The 17,500-nt window shown below is 40.4% G+C and overlaps 1 protein-coding gene across 1 annotated transcript in view; it reads left to right on the top strand.

The window, feature by feature from the left end:
* LOC138864411 (putative neural-cadherin 2) overlaps nt 1-17,500 on the top strand; it is a 150,264-nt gene that overhangs the window by 91,021 nt on the left and 41,743 nt on the right. The window contains exon 3 of the mRNA XM_070131516.1: nt 3,666-3,781. Within this exon, the coding sequence (XP_069987617.1) occupies nt 3,666-3,781 (116 nt within the window). The remainder of the gene's footprint in view (nt 1-3,665; nt 3,782-17,500) is intronic.

The following is a 17,500-nucleotide window of genomic DNA, read 5'->3' as shown; positions in this document are numbered from 1 at the left end:
TTTGTATGTGTGTGTGTGTGTGTGTATGTGTGTGTGTGTGTGGTGTGTGTGTGTGTGTGTGTGTGTGTGAGAGAGAGAGAGAGAGAGAGAGAGAGAGAGAGAGAGAGAGAGAGAGAGAGAGAGAGAGAGAGAGAGAGAGAGAGAGAGAGAGAGAGAGGGAAATTTAAAACTTTTGTTTCTCTCTGCTTTCTCGTTTGTATATATGATAAATACTGAAATATTCTTTTGCGTGTGAATACTTTCAACAAACACTGTTCATATTCAACAAATCTTTTACACCTTGAATCATTCTCTTTCTGTGCCAATCCTCTCCATTTAAGACATATAATTTTGATAATCATGGAAGTTTGATATCTCAATTTTCTCAGTTCTTCGAATCTGTTCAAACCGCAAATTATAATGTGCGTCACATTTGTGCTTTTTTCTTTACTTCTGCCTCATGTCAAGCAAACCATTACTTCGTTGAAGGGTTTTCATGTTCATGTTATCTTTTCATCGAACTAATTTTAATTAATATATCTAGTGATTATCTCAATATTGTTGGCTTTATTCATATTTGTATTGTAAAAGATCAGAGGGATTTGCGTGCTACATTCAGGTTAATCTTCATAGAAATTTATTCAAACAAAATGCATTTTCATTGCATATTGATATGATGAAAAGAAATATTTGATAACAGGAATTAAAGTTCTTATTTACATATTCCTTTCTTTATATATATATATATATATATATATATATATATATATATATATATATATATATATATATATATTATTCATCTGGCATTCTAGTCAGTTTCATTTTAATTTTCTTTATCATGGTCCACTTAACCTACCGCGTAACCTAGTAATCTTAACTACACTGAACACAAGCACAAACACAGTAACGTGTACACACACACACACACACACACACACACACACACACACACACACACACACACACACACACACACACACACACACATAAGATGAGGCAAACAGCCACAATAACTACTAGTTATGTGCACTACTAACACCTCCACGATCTCATCCCCCATGCCTACCACAACACACCATGGACATAGTAACCATCACCGCTATTATCGCAATCATTACCACCCCCAATACGACCTCAATAAATTACTTTCGTGTCATAGAAATAAGCAAATCCCGCAATGGTAATTTGGATTTAATTAGGCTATCGGGTCCTAGTAGTTAATGGTAATGGTTTTGGATAAGGTGATACACATATTACCACAGAACTCTACTTATGCACAAACATACAAAGGAATGAAGATACAAATAATAATAATAACTATATTAACAATGATGATGATAATGATGATGATGATGATGACAATGATAATAATGATGATAATAATAACAACAAAACAATAATAATAATAAAACATTTAATAATACGACCAGAAGAAAAAAATAAGGTGACAACCAAACCACACAAATAGAAGCACATATATATACGTCACTTGCGAACAACTGTACAGCGCAACAGGATATCTGCCTTCTCTTTTCCAGCAGCAATTCCTCTTCCCTCCTAAATGACTTCATTGTTTATTAAATTTACGTTTTGTCATGGTAAAGAGTGTATGATTCGACATTTCCAGGACAAAATCGAAGCAATTTTATCTAAATAACAGCCTTTGACACGGTAATATCTTTTACACTGCTTTAGTCCCTACCTGTAATGTTAAATTTATAGAAACGTCACTCAGTATAAACGCTAATGCGAGTTGACCAGAACTACCTTGCAGAATTAATCGGATTCGATGGTCTTGTGTGTTTATATATCTCAGCCAATGGGAATATCCGCGGATCAGGCGAGTCGAGTCATGTACCAATCAGGGAGAAGGAAAAGAGACACAAGAACGCCCATTGGTCAGACCGGAGAGAACCTCGCGCGCTCATTGGTCAGAAACGATGACGTCTTTTTGGCGTCGATGGTAAACAGATGTTATGTGACCCGATATACACATAGGCAATTTAGAAAAAAAAAAAAAAAAAAAAACGACACGTAAAACACATAAGAACGCCGTCGAAAAATCAGTAATAAAATCTCCCACGACGATCTTAGATGAGCAGAGTAATTAAGCTCGAGTAGCCTTATAAGGGCAAAGGATATAGGATATGAATGAGCCGAGACGTCAGTTGCGAGCCGGAGTTAAGGTCAAAGACGTGCGCCGTCCATGTCTATTTCACTCCTTTCTCTCCCTGCAAATTATTCAGCGGCGGAGGAACAGCTGCGTGTCCTTTACGGGAAGCCCTTCGCTGTGTAGACACTGGCCGCCCACCCTTTGATGCCATCGCTTAATTAACAAACGTTAAAAGCCTTTAACTTTTATATAACCGGGAAAGTGTTTTACAGTGTCGTTAATAGATTGTCAGCTGACCTATGTACGTGCACACACGCACACGCACACACACACACACACACACACTCACACTCACACTCACACTCACACTCACACTCACACTCACACTCACACTCGTACACACACACTCACACACACACACACATACACACACACACACACACACACACACACACACACAGACACACACACACACACACACACACACACACACACACACACAGTCACACACACACACACACACACACACACATACATATGTATGTATGGTATGTATATGTGTCTAACCGTGCTTGTGTACAAACACACACACATATATATGTATGTATGATATGTGTATAGGCGTGTCTGTGTACAAACACACACACATATATATACATGATATTCCTGTACTCCAAGATACACACATACATAATGCATCTACCTATGTACTCACCTACGTCTTATACTTACCATTCCGCTCGTTCCCACACGGCCACGCAAAAGACTTACCTGGAAATCATTACTGGAATCACCTTTGTTCGCGAGAGTAATGGATAGTTATAGAACAAAGTCACGTAAACATAATTACCAACTGACACTAAACCCGATTAAGGGCAAGGAGGATGAGTGAGAAATAATAAGGAGAAAGGTTAGAAGTTGCCTAACGGAATCACTGGCGGTTAATGGCTCGTTCGCTGATTACTTTCTTTACAAAGGCATCTTCCTGAAAACGAGAGAGAGAGGGAGAGGCGGGAGGGAGAGAGACGGAGAGAGAGAGAGAGAGAGAGAGAGGAGAAAGACAAAGAGAGAGAGAGAGAGAGAGAGAGAGAGAAGAGAGAGAGAGAGAGAGAGAGAGAGAGAGGGGGGGGGGGGGGAGAGAGTGGGGGGAGGGAGAAAACAGACAGAGAGAGAGAGAGGGGGGAGGAGAGAGAGAGAGAGAGAGAGAGGGGGGGGGTGAGGGGTGAGCAAGAGAGAGGGAGGAGAGGGAGGAAGGGAGGGAGAGAGAGAGGGGGGGGGAGGGGAGAGAGAGAGAGAGGGGGAGGGGAGAGAGAGAGCGAGAGTAAGAAAGAGAGAAAGAGAGAGAGAGAGAGAATCAAAACAGAAATGAAAAAGATATATTATCGACCCAACCTCTCCGTGAATACCCCCTTCCCAAAGACAAGGACCCGCAAAATGCCTTCGTGTTAACATTATAGGCTTGTAGATAGAGACATCCCTTAGATATATATATATACGTAGACGTCGCCAGCACCCTGCCTCATGATAACGTCCTTCCAATAACGCCCTCGTTTCACCCGACATCCTGCAGGGGAGGCCGTGAGATACAGCATCACCGGAGGAAACAGGGACGGCCTCTTCACGATCGACCAGCACTCGGGCCTCATCACCCTCGCCGCCCCGCTGGACCATGATCGACAGGCCAAGGTAGGTTCCTATTGCCTACATTAGCCGATTCTGTTGGGTGAAAGGGGGGGTCAAAGCCCTGTAGGATTCGGTGTGCTTTTCGAGACGGCATTTTCTTTTACGGGGTTGAAGGGCTGGAGGTATTCAGATAGCGCCCGCTGGTGGGTTTAAAAGGGTTTGGGGTTCGGGAGAAGAATCGTTTTCACGCGTGAATGCAGACGTTCAAATCGTCTATTGTACTCCAGTAGACTAAGAGTACACGTATTTCACACTGGGAACGTTATAATCCTTTTTTTTCCACTTAATTCTATATCATTTCAGTTCATATCATTTCACGTTAACGTCATATTTATTTTTGTGTCGGTCTTTTTCCATAACACAGAACTAATATTGGTATACCAGGGTACGCAGTTTTTTTTTTCAAGTCCGTATCAATAGAAAATAATGATAATATCAATAATGAATATTACTTTTACATCTGTCACTTTCATCTTTCATCAATTTTTTATTCACATTTGCTATTATGGTTTCAGTAATCATATAACAAATGACACGTAGAAATGTTAAAATGTAAAAATAGTGATTACAAAAAGTTAGTGTGCCAAAAGCAATTAATATCAAAGAAAAGATAAATGAAATAAAATGCTGAATAAACAAATACCAAATTCAAATAATTTTAACTTTCAACACCGCTTCTATTATAATTTTCAGACATTTAGAAACAATTTTGGAAATGGAAAAAAAAAAAAAAAATCAGTAAAGTGTAACATGCCAACAGTGCCAGCACCTGCATGAAATCACGGCCATTAATCCTTCACCCGGGCAAGTGTAAGACCAAAGTGCCAAGTGCCAAGTGGCTCCTTAACAGCAACTGTGAGAGAAACGGCAGGACGCGACCCCGGGACAATACGAAATGCAAGGTCAACGATTTAGCTTAGTCTTCCATGGGGTGCCAGGGACGCTAGGCACTGGAGCCAAGCCAAGGTCGATTTTTTTTTTCTTCTTCTTATTCCCGTGTGAGGTGTATTTTCGTTCGTTCTTTTACTTTTATTTTCGATCTCTGTCTCTCTTTGGTTTGGTTTGTCTTCCGGTTTGTCCTTAGGTTTATCTCTGTCTCTTTCTCCCTCACCCTCCCTCTCTTTCTCCCTTGGCCCCTTTCTTCTCTCCCTCTCCCTCACCCTCTCTCTCTTTCTGCCTCACGCTCCATCTCTTCCTCCGTCGCCCCGTTCTTCCCTCTTCCTCCCTCACCTCTCTCTCTTTCTCCCTCACCCTCTCTCGCTCCCTTTCTTCCCTCTTTCTCCCTCCCCCTCTCTCTCTCTTTCTCCCTAACCCTCTCTCTCTTTCTCCTTCTCCCTCTCTATCTCTTTCTCCCTCGCCCCTTTCTTCCCTCGTTCTCCTCACCCTCTCTCTCTCTTTCTCCCTCACCCTCTCTCTCTCTCTCCTCACCTCTCTCTTTCTTCCTCACCCCCTCTCTCTTTTTCCCTCATCCTCTCTTCCTCCCTCACCCCTTTCTTCTCTCTTTCTCCATCCCCCTTCTCTCTCCTTCTCCCTCACCTTCTCTCTCTTTCTCCCTCACCCTCTCTCTCTCTTTCTCCCTCACCTTCTCTTTCTTCCTCCCTCACCTCCTCCTCTTTCTCCCTCACCCTCTCTCTCTCTTTCTCCTTCGCCCCTTTCTTCCCTCTTTCTCCCTCCCCCTCTCTCTCCCTCTGTTTGTTCTTTCCCTTCTTCTATCACAAATGAGCTGTCCATTGCACGCAGGCTCAGGAAACTTCTTGTGAGATGTTGTCTGTTTACCTTATATCCTTTTGCGACCTAAAGAGAGAATCTATTTAGTTCCCGGGCAATAACGATGAAATATATACAGTTTCGTGATTAATAATTTGTCAGGTCCTTTGACGTTTTTGTGTCGCTGTGATGGCGGTCGTAATTTCGTTATTGATTTTGGCGTTGAGAGGCCGTGAAAACGGTGTGAAGAGAGTGTTAATGCTAAGGGTGATGAATGGGTATTCGGAACGTCGTGAGAGTCGTTATCATTATGCATCAATAGCATCTTTGTTGACATTATTGTTATTATTATTACTTTTTGTTATTATTACTATTATTTTTTATTATTATTACTATTATTTTTTATTATTACTATTATTTTTTATTATTGTTACTATTATTTCTTCTTATTATCACTATTATTATTATTATCATTATCATTATTGCCAGCATCATCATCATCACCACCGCCACCACCACCGTCATCATCATCATCATCATCATTTTTTTTTAGTAGTAGTAGTAGCAGCCTTCTTATTATCATTATATATAATTTCCTTATTTTAGTTTTTTTGTTTTTTCGTTTTCTTGTTTCCAAGCATGAGTTCTATTATCATAATCATTTTATCATTATTATAATCATTACTATTATCACTATTATTCTGTTATTATCATGGACACTGTTATTAATAGTCTCATTATCCTTTTATTCATTATTGTGTTTAATTTTGTTGTAATTATTATTATCATTGTTATTATGCTTATTATTCTTATTATTATCATTATATTTATTGTCATTCTTATTCCTGTATAAAAAGCTGAAGCGTAAGCTCTTCTCATCCTCTTGCTCAAAAATCTTCAGTGAACTTAAGAAAAGGATTAGGAAATTCTTTACAGTTCAGTGCGCAAATAAATAGTAATTGAAAAATATATATATATTGCATGTGCAAAATAATGGAATTATGATATTTTTTTACGTGAAAGAACAATCTCTATTAAAAAATTGAGGCTGAAAGCTAATGATAATATAGACATTTTTAATATTTATTATCATTCTGGGTATGGGTAAATATGATATATCTTATCATCTTTCTCCCTCACCCTCTCTCTCTTTCTCTTTCTCCCTCACCTTCTCTCTCTTTCTACCTCACCCTCTCTCTCTCTCTTTCTCCTTCACTCTCTCTCTCTCCTTCTCCTTCACCCTCTCACCCTCTCTCTCTCCTTCTCCTTCACCCTCTCACCCTCTCTCTCTCCTTCTCCTTCACCCTCTCACCCTCTCTCTCTCCTTCTCCTTCACCCTCTCACCCTCTCTCTCTCCTTCTCCTTCACCCTCTCTCTCTCTCTCTCTCTCTCTCTCTCTCTCTCTCTCTCTCTCTCTCTCTCTCTCTCTCTCTCTCTCTCTCTCTCTCTCTCTCTCTCTCTTTCTCCTCTCACCCTCTCTCTCTCTTTCTCACTCACTCACTCTCTCTTTCTCACTCACCCACTCTCTCTTTCTCACTCACCCACTCTCTCTTTCTCATTCACCCACTCTCTCTTTCTCACTCACCCACTCTCTCTTTCTCACTCATCCACTCTCTCTTTCTCACTCACCCCTCTCTCTCTCTTTCTCACTCACCCCTCTCTCTCTTTCTCCTCACCCTCTCTCTCTCTCTCTTTCTCCCTCTCCCTCTCTCTCTCTTTCTCCTTCACCTTCTCTCTCTTTCTCCCTTACGCTCTCTCTCTCTCTTTCTCCCTCACCCTCTCTCTCTCTCTTTCTCCCTCACCCTCTCTCTCTCTTTCTTCTTCACCCTCTCTCTGTTTCTCCCTCACCCTCTCACTCTGTTTCTCCTTCACCCACTCTCTCTTTCTCCCTCACCCTCTCTCTCTCTCTCTTTCTCCCTCACCCCTTCTCTCTATCTTTCTCCCTCCCCGTTTCTCCCCCCCTCTCTCTTTCTCCCTCACCTTCTCTCACTCTCTTTCTCTTTCACCCTCTCTCTGTCTTTCTACCTCACCCTTTCTCTCTTTCTCCCTCCCCCTCTCTCACTTTGTCCCTCACCCTCTCTCCCTCTCTCCTCACCCTCTCTCTCTTTCTTTCTCACTCTTCCTCACCCTCTCTCTCTCTTTCTTTCTCCCTCACCATTTCTCTTTCTCCCTCACCCTCTCTCTCTCTCTTTCTCTCTCACCCTCTCTCTTTCTCCCTCACCCTCTCTCTCTCTCTTTCTCCCTCACCCCTTCTCTCTTTCTCTCTCCCTACCCCTTTCTCTCTCTTTCTCCCTCACCCCCTCTCTCCTTCTCCATCACCCTCTCTCTCTCTTTCTCCCTCACCCTTTCTCTCTTTCTCCCTCACCCTATCTCTCTCTCTTTCTCCCTCACCCTCTCTCTTTCTCTTTCTCCTCACTCTCTCTCTCTCTCTCTCGTTCTCTCTCCCTCTCACTCCCTCTCTCTCTTTCTCCCTCACCCTCTCTCTCTCTCTTTCTCTCTTTCTCCCTCACCTCTCTCTCTCTCCCTCACCCTCTCTCTCTCTCTCTCTCTCTCTCTCTCTCTCTCTCTCTCTCTCTCTCTCTCTCTCTCTCTCTCTCTCTCTCTCTCTCTCTCTCCTCTCTCTCTTTCTCTCTCTCTCTCTCTCTCTCTCTTTCTCCCTCACCCTCTCTCTCTTACTCCCTCACCCTCAGTCAAAATCATATTCACAGTGAAGAAATTTTTACTTTCATTTTATGGGAATTAAATACAATGATGAAAGTGTTAAAAATGTTGATAAGAATGACTCCATGACGATGTAAATTCAATCGAGATACCGTGATGTTTTCTGCATATTTTTTTTTTTTTTTATTCTGTGCACTGACCTTTGTGACCTTACTGAACATCTACTTTATTTCTGCCGTGTAGAATTATTTGACCCTCTCTTCCCTTACTTTGAAACACTCTACTTTCCCCATTCCATGTGCAAAAACTGATCTGCATTGTTTTACATACGTTAATTAACATCTGTCTATTGTACAGTCTGTTTACGAGACGTGACGATTCTCTTATTAAATACAAAGCTATTGAGACTGCCAACATATCACAGCCAGCACACTCACGGCGTCTCTGTAATCACTTCCTAGAATCCGTCTGGATATATTCTTAGACATCGAAGGATTCTATAAGATGCCATTCGAGAAATCCTGAGGAAAAAACGGAGCCCCGAAGATTCGAAAAAAGGAAGACGGAGGGAAGAGAGAAATGGTTTAAGATTTCCTCAGAAACAAAACCCGGCGAATGTAAAGATGAAAATCCTGAAGCTCTCGGCTCTCGTGTCTTCTATGTTTCTGCGCGGAATTTGCAAGCAGCTGTTGTTGCTGTGGCTTTTTTATGCTTTCCATTGGCGGCGCTGACGTCAACGGTACTGACGTCGCTAAGGTATTTTCCTCGCCCGTGCAATAGGTTCTTTATCTCGTTTTTTTTTTTTTTTTTTTTTTTATCTTCCTTCTCTCTGACTCTGATTCTCTCTCTCTCTCTTTCCCTCTCTCCCTTTCTCTCTCTCTCTCTTTCCCTCTCTCTCTCTCTCGTTCGTTTGATCTCTCTCTCTCTTTCTCTTTCTCTCTCTCTCTCTCTCTCTCTCTCTCTCTCTCTCTCTCTCTCTCTCTCTCTCTCTCTCACTCCCTCTTTCACTCCCTCTCTTTCTCTCTCTCTGGACCATCACTAATATTCATATATTTATCAGACATTTTTTTTTTTTTTTTTTTTTTTATGTAATTCTACGAACCATTGCTCACATCCCTCTATCTTATCAGCCTGAACCGCACTTCACCTCCCCGTCTGAGCCACAACACACGTCTCTTTGCCCGAAAAAAAAAAGAAAAAATCCCAGGAAATAGGCAGCGAGAGAACACCTTGTCCCTCAAGCCAATATCAGACAACGCAGATCACACGCCGTTTGTTTTCTTAAGCCAACCTTCCCCGTTGCAGTCTTTTCTCTCAAGGCAACCACGCGAATTGTACGCGGGGGCTGACGGATTATGGCGAGGAGCTCAGTGAAACGGGACTGCCTGCTTTTACTTTCCATTTTTTTCTCTTATTTTACGTAACCGCAGGAGAGGGGGGGAGGGGGAGATACTGTTGTCGTTGTACAATGGAACCTGGGATTTTTTTTTTTATATATCTCTTTTTCATTTTATTTCTTTTCTCTTATTCGGTGGTACTGTGGTGTTTTTTTTTCTTTTTTTTGAGGGGGGGGGTGTGTGCGTTGGCCTCTGTTATAATTTTCCATGTAATATTCTTTATTATTTCCCTATGTGGTTTTCATTGAAATTCTTCTTCATAAGATTACATACGCGTAGACTTTTTTTGTTTTATTTTTGTGTATTAATTAGTCTATTTTATATATCTGTTCACTTTAAATTTTCCTTCGTTTTGTTTTCATCCAGTTATCTATTCACGTACTCCAATTGACTTTTTCTTAATTATATTTTCTACTCTTTTCTTGTGTCTGTCTGTCTTCTTCTCCCTTTTTCTCCCTTCCTTTCTCTCTCTTTTGCAGTCTCTCTCCCGCTCTCCCTGTCTACCTATCTCTCTCACTATCTCTCAGTCTCTCTCAATGATTTTCTCTTTCCATCACTTTCTCTACCTCTCTCCCTCACTCTATCTTCCTTTCTCCCAGTCTCTCACTCTCCCTCTCTCCCTGTTTCTCTTTCCCTCTCTCTTTCTCACTCTATCTCCCTCTCTCCAAGTCACTTTCACTCTCCCTCTCCCCCTGTCTCTCTTCCCCTCACTCTTTCTACCTCTTTCCCTCACTCTGTCTCCCTCTCTCACAGTCTCTCTCTCTCTCTCTTCCCTCACTTTCTCAAACTCTCTCCCTCACTCTATCTTCTCTCACCGTCTCTCTCACTCTCCCTCTTCCCCTGTCTCTCTTTCCGTCTCTCCCCTCACTCTATCTCCCTCTCTCCCAGTCTCTCTCACTCTCCCTCTCCCCCTGTTTCTCTTTCCCTCTCTCTCTCTACCTCTCTCCCTCACTCTATCTTCCTCTCTCCCAGTCTCTCACTCTATCTTCCTCTCTCCCAGTCTCTCACTCTCCCTCTCGCCCTCATTCTCTCTACCTCTCTCCCTCACTCTATCTCCCTCTCTCCCAGTCTCTCTCACTCTCTCTCTTTCCCTCACTCTCTCTACCTCTCTCCCTCACTCTGTCTCCTCTCACCGTCTCTCTCACTCTCCCTCTTCCCCTCACTCTCTCTACCTCTTTCCATCCGCTTCAATGGAATCATGATTTTGACCAAAATCCCCTTTAAAAGTTTACAGAAGTTACGAAAAAAATTGTGCTTCCCTTTTCCCTCCCTTTCGCCTTCCTTCGATAAATGCAGCGTCGTATTCGTGCAAATATAGCTGCAGTATTGCATGAATTTGCTACAACATTACTTGCAATAAGGCCCAAGGTATTAAACTACATTTGAGTGCTTCGAGATCTTGAATGTATTTAATTTTACACTTTTATTTTTCCATTTAACTTTTACTTCACTTTTGCTTTATATTTTTTTTTACATTATCCATTCTCACTCCTTGCCATGACTAAATTCTAATTATCAGCGAATGCCTTTTATATACATTCTAGAATTTGCAAACACGCGAAAGAAAAAAGAAATTGCATTTTGAAACTCATTTACGCCCTGGTGAAAATATGCGAAATAAGCTTAATTTTCAAACATATTTGCATCAGACCTTGAAGTTTTGCAAAGATGCTGTTAAAAAATTCATCACACTGTTGTCATTACATGTAAAAAGTTCCCGTGGAAATAACTTGAGATTAGCTGATGTATGTGCTCGTTATTGTTATTTCCATTTTTCTTTATTATTGTTACTTTGTTGCAGCTTTTTGGATTTTATGGGAAGAGAGGGGAAGAGGAGAGAGGCGCGGAAGAGGGAGTTAAAAGGAGAGGAAAAAAATGAAACAGATTTATATCAATATGTATTTACATATATATTCCTACACACACACACACACACACACACACACACACACATACACACACACACACACACACACACACACACACACACACATATATATAGAGATTTATGTTACCGGTTTCGAAACCGGTAAAATACATCACTTGTATTGTGAAGATATTCGTTCTTATTCATACCTTTCCACATTTGTCAACATGAATACGGTCTCTCTCTCTCTCTCTCTCTCTCTCTCTCTCTCTCTCTCTCTCTCTCTCTCTCTCTCTCTCTCTCTCTCTCTCTCTCTCTCTCTCTCTCTCCCACTCTCTCTCCATATATACATACACACACACACATAAAAGGAGAGACCGAGGTAGAGAGGCAGAGACGAAACCCACCGAACACAAGTGCAATCCCTCAGTCACGTTTCGCCGAGAAGCCAAGACATCCCCGTAAGTTTATGGAGAGACTCGGTGCAAGAACGACCTCGCCAAAAAAGCCGAAATGCAAATGAAGTGCGAGTGCGCAGATTCAAAGACGCCGTAGGGTTCTGTGCGAAAAAAAACCCTCGAGCCGGGAAGGGAGGAATTCCCTGGGAGAGAGAGAAGCTTTGCCGCGCGCGTGAAAAGGATAAATCAGAAGTTAGATAGTAAGTTTGTTGTCGTCCCGTGCTTTTAAGGGGGTCTCTTTCTCGCTCGCTCGCTTGCTCGCTCGCTTGCTCACTCTCTTTCTCTCTCTTTCTCCGTCTCTCTCTCTTTCTTTGTCTCTCTCTTTCACTCTTTCTCTCTTTCTCTGTCTGTCTGTCTCTGCCTCTGTCTCTGTCTCTGTCTCTATCTCTATCTCTGTCTCTCTTTCTCTCTCTCTCTCTCTCTCTCTCTCTCTCTCTCTCTCTCTCTCTTTCTCTTTCTCTTTCTTTCTTTCTTTCTTTCTTTCTTTCTTTCTCTCTCTCTCTCTCTCTCTCTCTCTCTCTCTCACTCTCTCTCTCTCTCTCTCTCTCTCTCTCTCTCTCTCTCTCTCTCCCCTCCTCCCACCCTCCCTTCCTCTCTCCCTCCCTTTCTACCCCCTCTCTTTTCAAACCTCTCGAAACTCGAATGGAACTGTAAACCTATATATTAACAAATAAATATCCAATATATTTTGGACTATGAATTCACATTGCAAAAAGTACAGCGGGTTGTGTCTCCATACACCATATACATTGATCTCTCCATGAAATGGTAAACCACGAGTTGGTGCAAATACATTACGATGGGAAATAACGCACGTGAAGAGCCTGTAGACATACTATCAGCCATGACCATATAAATACCACGTGTATGTCCTAAATAACACGTGTATGGCCTTCCAACACATTCGCCCTATGTAACTGACGTGTGTATAGCCCTTAAATTGCACTCACAATCATATTATTATGTCATATTCGCGAGCCGTGCATTTCCGAGGAGTATTGCAACGTAAAGAGGCTCTGTCATGCAACATTAGCACGCCAAGGTTTCTTTCTTACAGATCTAAACAACTTCAGAAAGAAGTACGGTATCGTTTCGTTATGAATTCTTAATCGTTATTCCTTATACCTTTGCGAAAATTTATGATCTTGGTAATTGTGCGAAAGAATTGAAAAAAAAAAAAAACAGGAGAAAATGAAGAAAGAAAAAGTAATAACGAGGAGGGATATTATGAAATCGAAGTTAATATACACGTTAGTCACTTTTTTTCTGAACTCTCAAACTTTTGTGAATTTTTTCTCCGAATCTAGATATTCATGCAAGAATTGGCGCCTAAGAATAATTGCATTTCATTTCTCAGCAACAACATTAGCGCATAATCAATAAGTTACTAATACCTCTTGGACTCGGACATTCTAATCTTTAAAATTTCCTGCAACACTCGGCAATACTCATAAACTAATATCATTGCAAACCATAAAGATTCTAACCAAGCGATATGTCACAATCAAACACGATATATTTTGATGAAACTGCTTCCAAATCACATCAGAAAAATCTTTATCCTACTGTCATGACACAGAATCACACACTAAAGACCAGTTTAGCGTGTAATGTACAGATATATTAGTGAGAAGTAAAAAACATTTTGAGTTTTGTTGTTGCAGCTTTTTTCTGTCGTCGATAAAAATAACTGCTGACCTGATGGTGTTGCAAGACGCAGCTGTGTCGCTATGGACTATGTGGTATGAGAAATATGGATAGATAGATAGTTAGACGGATAGATAAATAGATAGATAGTTAGATAGATAAATAGATAGATAGATAGACAGACAGACAGATAGATAGATAGATAGATAAATAGATAGATAGATAGATAGATAGATAGATAGATAGATAGATAGATAGATAGATAGATAGATAGATAGATAGATAGATAGATAGATAGATATATAGATAGACATACAGATAGATAACTAAATAGGTAGATAGGCAAAGAGATAGATGGATAGATAAAAAGATAGATAGATATGATTTTGTTGAAAGACCTTGCGAGAATCAATAGAAGCCAAATCAATAGTGGAAAAGAAGAAGAAAAAATAAAAACGCGACGGATAATACTCCATGTTAATATAATATTCTTTTCTCTCTTGCGTTATTTCCTCCCTCAGTTGTTTATTCATACACTTGTGCATTTTACTCGTGAATAAAACAAAAGCATAGCAAACACTTGACGAATAAAAAATAAAGGTTCAGCATAGTGTCAAGTTCATATGAATAGATTACACAGAACTCTCCGATATTTCAAAATATTTATGATTTTCTTTATTTCTTCATAAGATTTATTCGCAGCTAGGAATAGCGAAGAAAAACCCTGCATCGATTCAATAAAACTTCCACACCTAATAAGAAAAAAGAGAGAAAGAGAGAAAAAGATATACAACTCAAAAAAAGAAAAAGAAAAAAAAAGAGAGAGAAAAAGATATAAAACTCCAATGAGTTACACCTTTTTGGGGGTAAAAGAAAATGTCTTGAGGTATGTCGAAGACCGCACGAGCTCGCTTTGGCCCTTAAATTGAATCTTTCAGAACTCCTAAACTTTTAAGACACTCCTGATCACCAAAGCTGCTGGACTTGTTCGCCTGAATCTATCTCTCCACAACGACGACTGGCGTGTCTGTTTGTGTCTTCCAGGTGATGGTGCGGGGAGGTAAATGGGGAGAACAGGGAGGGAGTGGAGGGAGGAAGGGAGGGAGAGATGGGGGAAGAGGGGAGGGAGGGAGGGGAGGGGAGGAGTGGGAGGTGAAGGAGGGAGGGAGGAGGGGAGGGAAGGGAGGGAGGTGGGGAGGGAGGGAGGGAGGGGGAGGAGGGAGGGAGGGAGGAGAGGGGAGGGAGGGAGGAGAGGGGACGGGAGGGAGGGAGGGAGGGAGTGGACTTGTTCGTCTGAATCTATCTCTCCACAACGACGACTGGCGTGTCTGTTTGTGTCTTCCAGGTGATGGTGCGGGGAGGTAAATGGGGAGAACAGGGAGGGAGGGGAGGGAAGGGAGAGGAGGAAGGGAGGGAGGGAGGGAGGGGAGGGAGAACAGGAGGGAGGGGAGGGAGGGAGGGAGGGGAGGGAGGAGGGAGGGAGGGGGAGTGAAAAAAGAAGGAATAAGAGGGAGTGGGAGATGGAGGAAGAGGAGGGAGGGAGGGAGGGAATGAGGAAGAAGAGGGAGGGAGGGAGTGAGAAATGGAGGAAGAAGAGGGAGGGAGGGAGTGAGAAATGGAGGAAGAAGAGGGAGGGAGGGAGGGAACGAGAAATGGAGGGAGAGGAAGAGGGAATAGCGAGAGAGAGAGGGAGAGAGACAGACAGACAGACAGACAGAAAAAGTTAGAGAAAGACAAAGAGAACCAAACAGAAAGAAAGAAAGCCAAGACAAACAAACAGTATAACCGACATAAACAAGAAACAAAGAGATAAACAAACAACAAAAACAAATTGAAAACCACCAAAACATCCACACCCAAATCAAAACAAACACAAAAAACAAAAACAAAAAGAAACTCCCATACACACCGCTATTCATGGACGACCCCGTTAAGAGCGACTCAAATCACACAGCCAGTTTGTTAAAATAATGAACATTCCTTATCCGGACATGCATATACACTAAAATAAATACATATCTATCAGTCTAAAGCACCGTATAGATCGATAGATAAATGTATATATATCCGATAAATAGACAGCTATGCATTTATTCATTTATCGTTGTATAAATAGACATGAATTTATTTATTTATCGGTGTATATGCATGTCTCCATATGCGATTATTCTCTGGGCCTCGCACGATTTTTAACAAACAAACCGTCAGTTATGCATTTATTCATTTATCGTTGTATAAATAGACATGAGTTTATTTATCTATCGGTGTATATGCATGTCTTCATATGCGATTATTCTCTAAGTCGCACAATTTTTAATAAATAGACTTATGAATTTATTTATTTATGAGTGTATATGCATGTCTCCGTACGCGATCATTCTCTAGGTCTCGCACGTTTTTTAACAAACAAACCGTCAGTTATGCATTTATTCATTTATCGTTGTATAAATAATGAATTTATTTATTTATCGGTGTATATGCGTCTCCTTATGCGATCATTCTCTAGGCCTCGCACAATTTTTAATAAATAGACATGAATTTATTTATTTATCGGTGTATATGCATGTCTCCATATGCGATCATTCTCTAGGCCTCGCACGATTTTTAACAAACAAACCGACAGTTATGCATTTATTAATTTATCGTTGTATAAATAGACATGAGTTTATTTATTTATAAGTGTATATGCGTCTCCATATGCGATCATTCTCTAGGCCTCGCACAATTTTTGATAAATAGATTGTTATGAATCTATTTATTTATCGATGTATATGCATGTCTCCATATGCGATCATTCTCTAGGTCTCGCACGATTTTTAACAAACAAACCGACAGTTATGCATTTATTCATTTATCGTTGTATAAATAATGAATTTATCTATTTATCAGTGTATATGCATGTCTGCATATGCGATTATTCTCTAAGTCGCACAATTTTAAATAAATAGACTGTTATGAATTTATCTATTTATCAGTGTATATGCATGTCTGCATATGCGATTATTCTCTAAGTCGCACAATTTTAAATAAATAGACTGTTATGAATTTATTTATTTATCGATGTATATGCATGTCTCCATATGCGATCATTTTCTAGGTCTCGCACGATTTTTAACAAACAAACCGTCAGTTATGCATTTATTCATTTATCGTTGTATAAATAGACATGAGTTTATTTATTTATCGGTGTATATGCATGTCTCCATATACGATTATTCTCTAGGTCTCGCACAATTTTTGATAAATAGACTTATGAATTTATTTATTTATCGGTGTATATGCGTCTCCATATGCGATCATTCTCTAGGCCTCGCAGGATTTTTAATAAATAGACATGAATTTATTTATTTATCGGTGTATATGCATGTCTCCATATGCGATCATTCTCTAGGCCTCGCAGGATTTTTAATAAATAGATTGTTATGAATTTATTTATTTATCGATGTATAAATAATCAATTCATCTATTTATCGGTGTATATGTATGTCTCCATATGCGATCATTCTCTAGGTCTCGCACAATTTTTAATAAATAGACTTATGAATTTATTTATTTATCGGTGTATATGCATGTCTCCATATGCGATTATTCTCTAGGTCTCGCACGTTTTTTAACAAACAAACCTTCAGTTATGCATTAATTCATTTATCGTTGTATAAATAGACATGAGTTTATTTATCTATCGGTGTATATGCATGTCTCCATATGCGATTATTCTCAAGGTCTCGCACAATTTTTAACAAACAAACCGACAGTTATGCATTTATTCATTTATCGTTGTATAAATAGACATGGGTTTATCTATCTATCGGTGTATATGCATGTCTGCATATGCGATTATTCTCTAAGTCGCACAATTGTTAATACATAGACTGTTATGAATTTATTTATTTATCGATGTATATGCATGTCTCCATATGCGATTATTCTCTAGGTCTCGCACAATTTTTAATAAATAGACTTATGAATTTATTTATTTATCGGT

The sequence above is a fragment of the Penaeus vannamei genome, chromosome 16 (assembly GCF_042767895.1).
Source record: "Penaeus vannamei isolate JL-2024 chromosome 16, ASM4276789v1, whole genome shotgun sequence".
Classification (NCBI taxonomy): domain Eukaryota; kingdom Metazoa; phylum Arthropoda; class Malacostraca; order Decapoda; family Penaeidae; genus Penaeus; species Penaeus vannamei.
The sequence above is the reverse complement of the archived record's forward strand: the minus strand, read 5'-3'. Positions and strand labels throughout refer to the sequence as shown.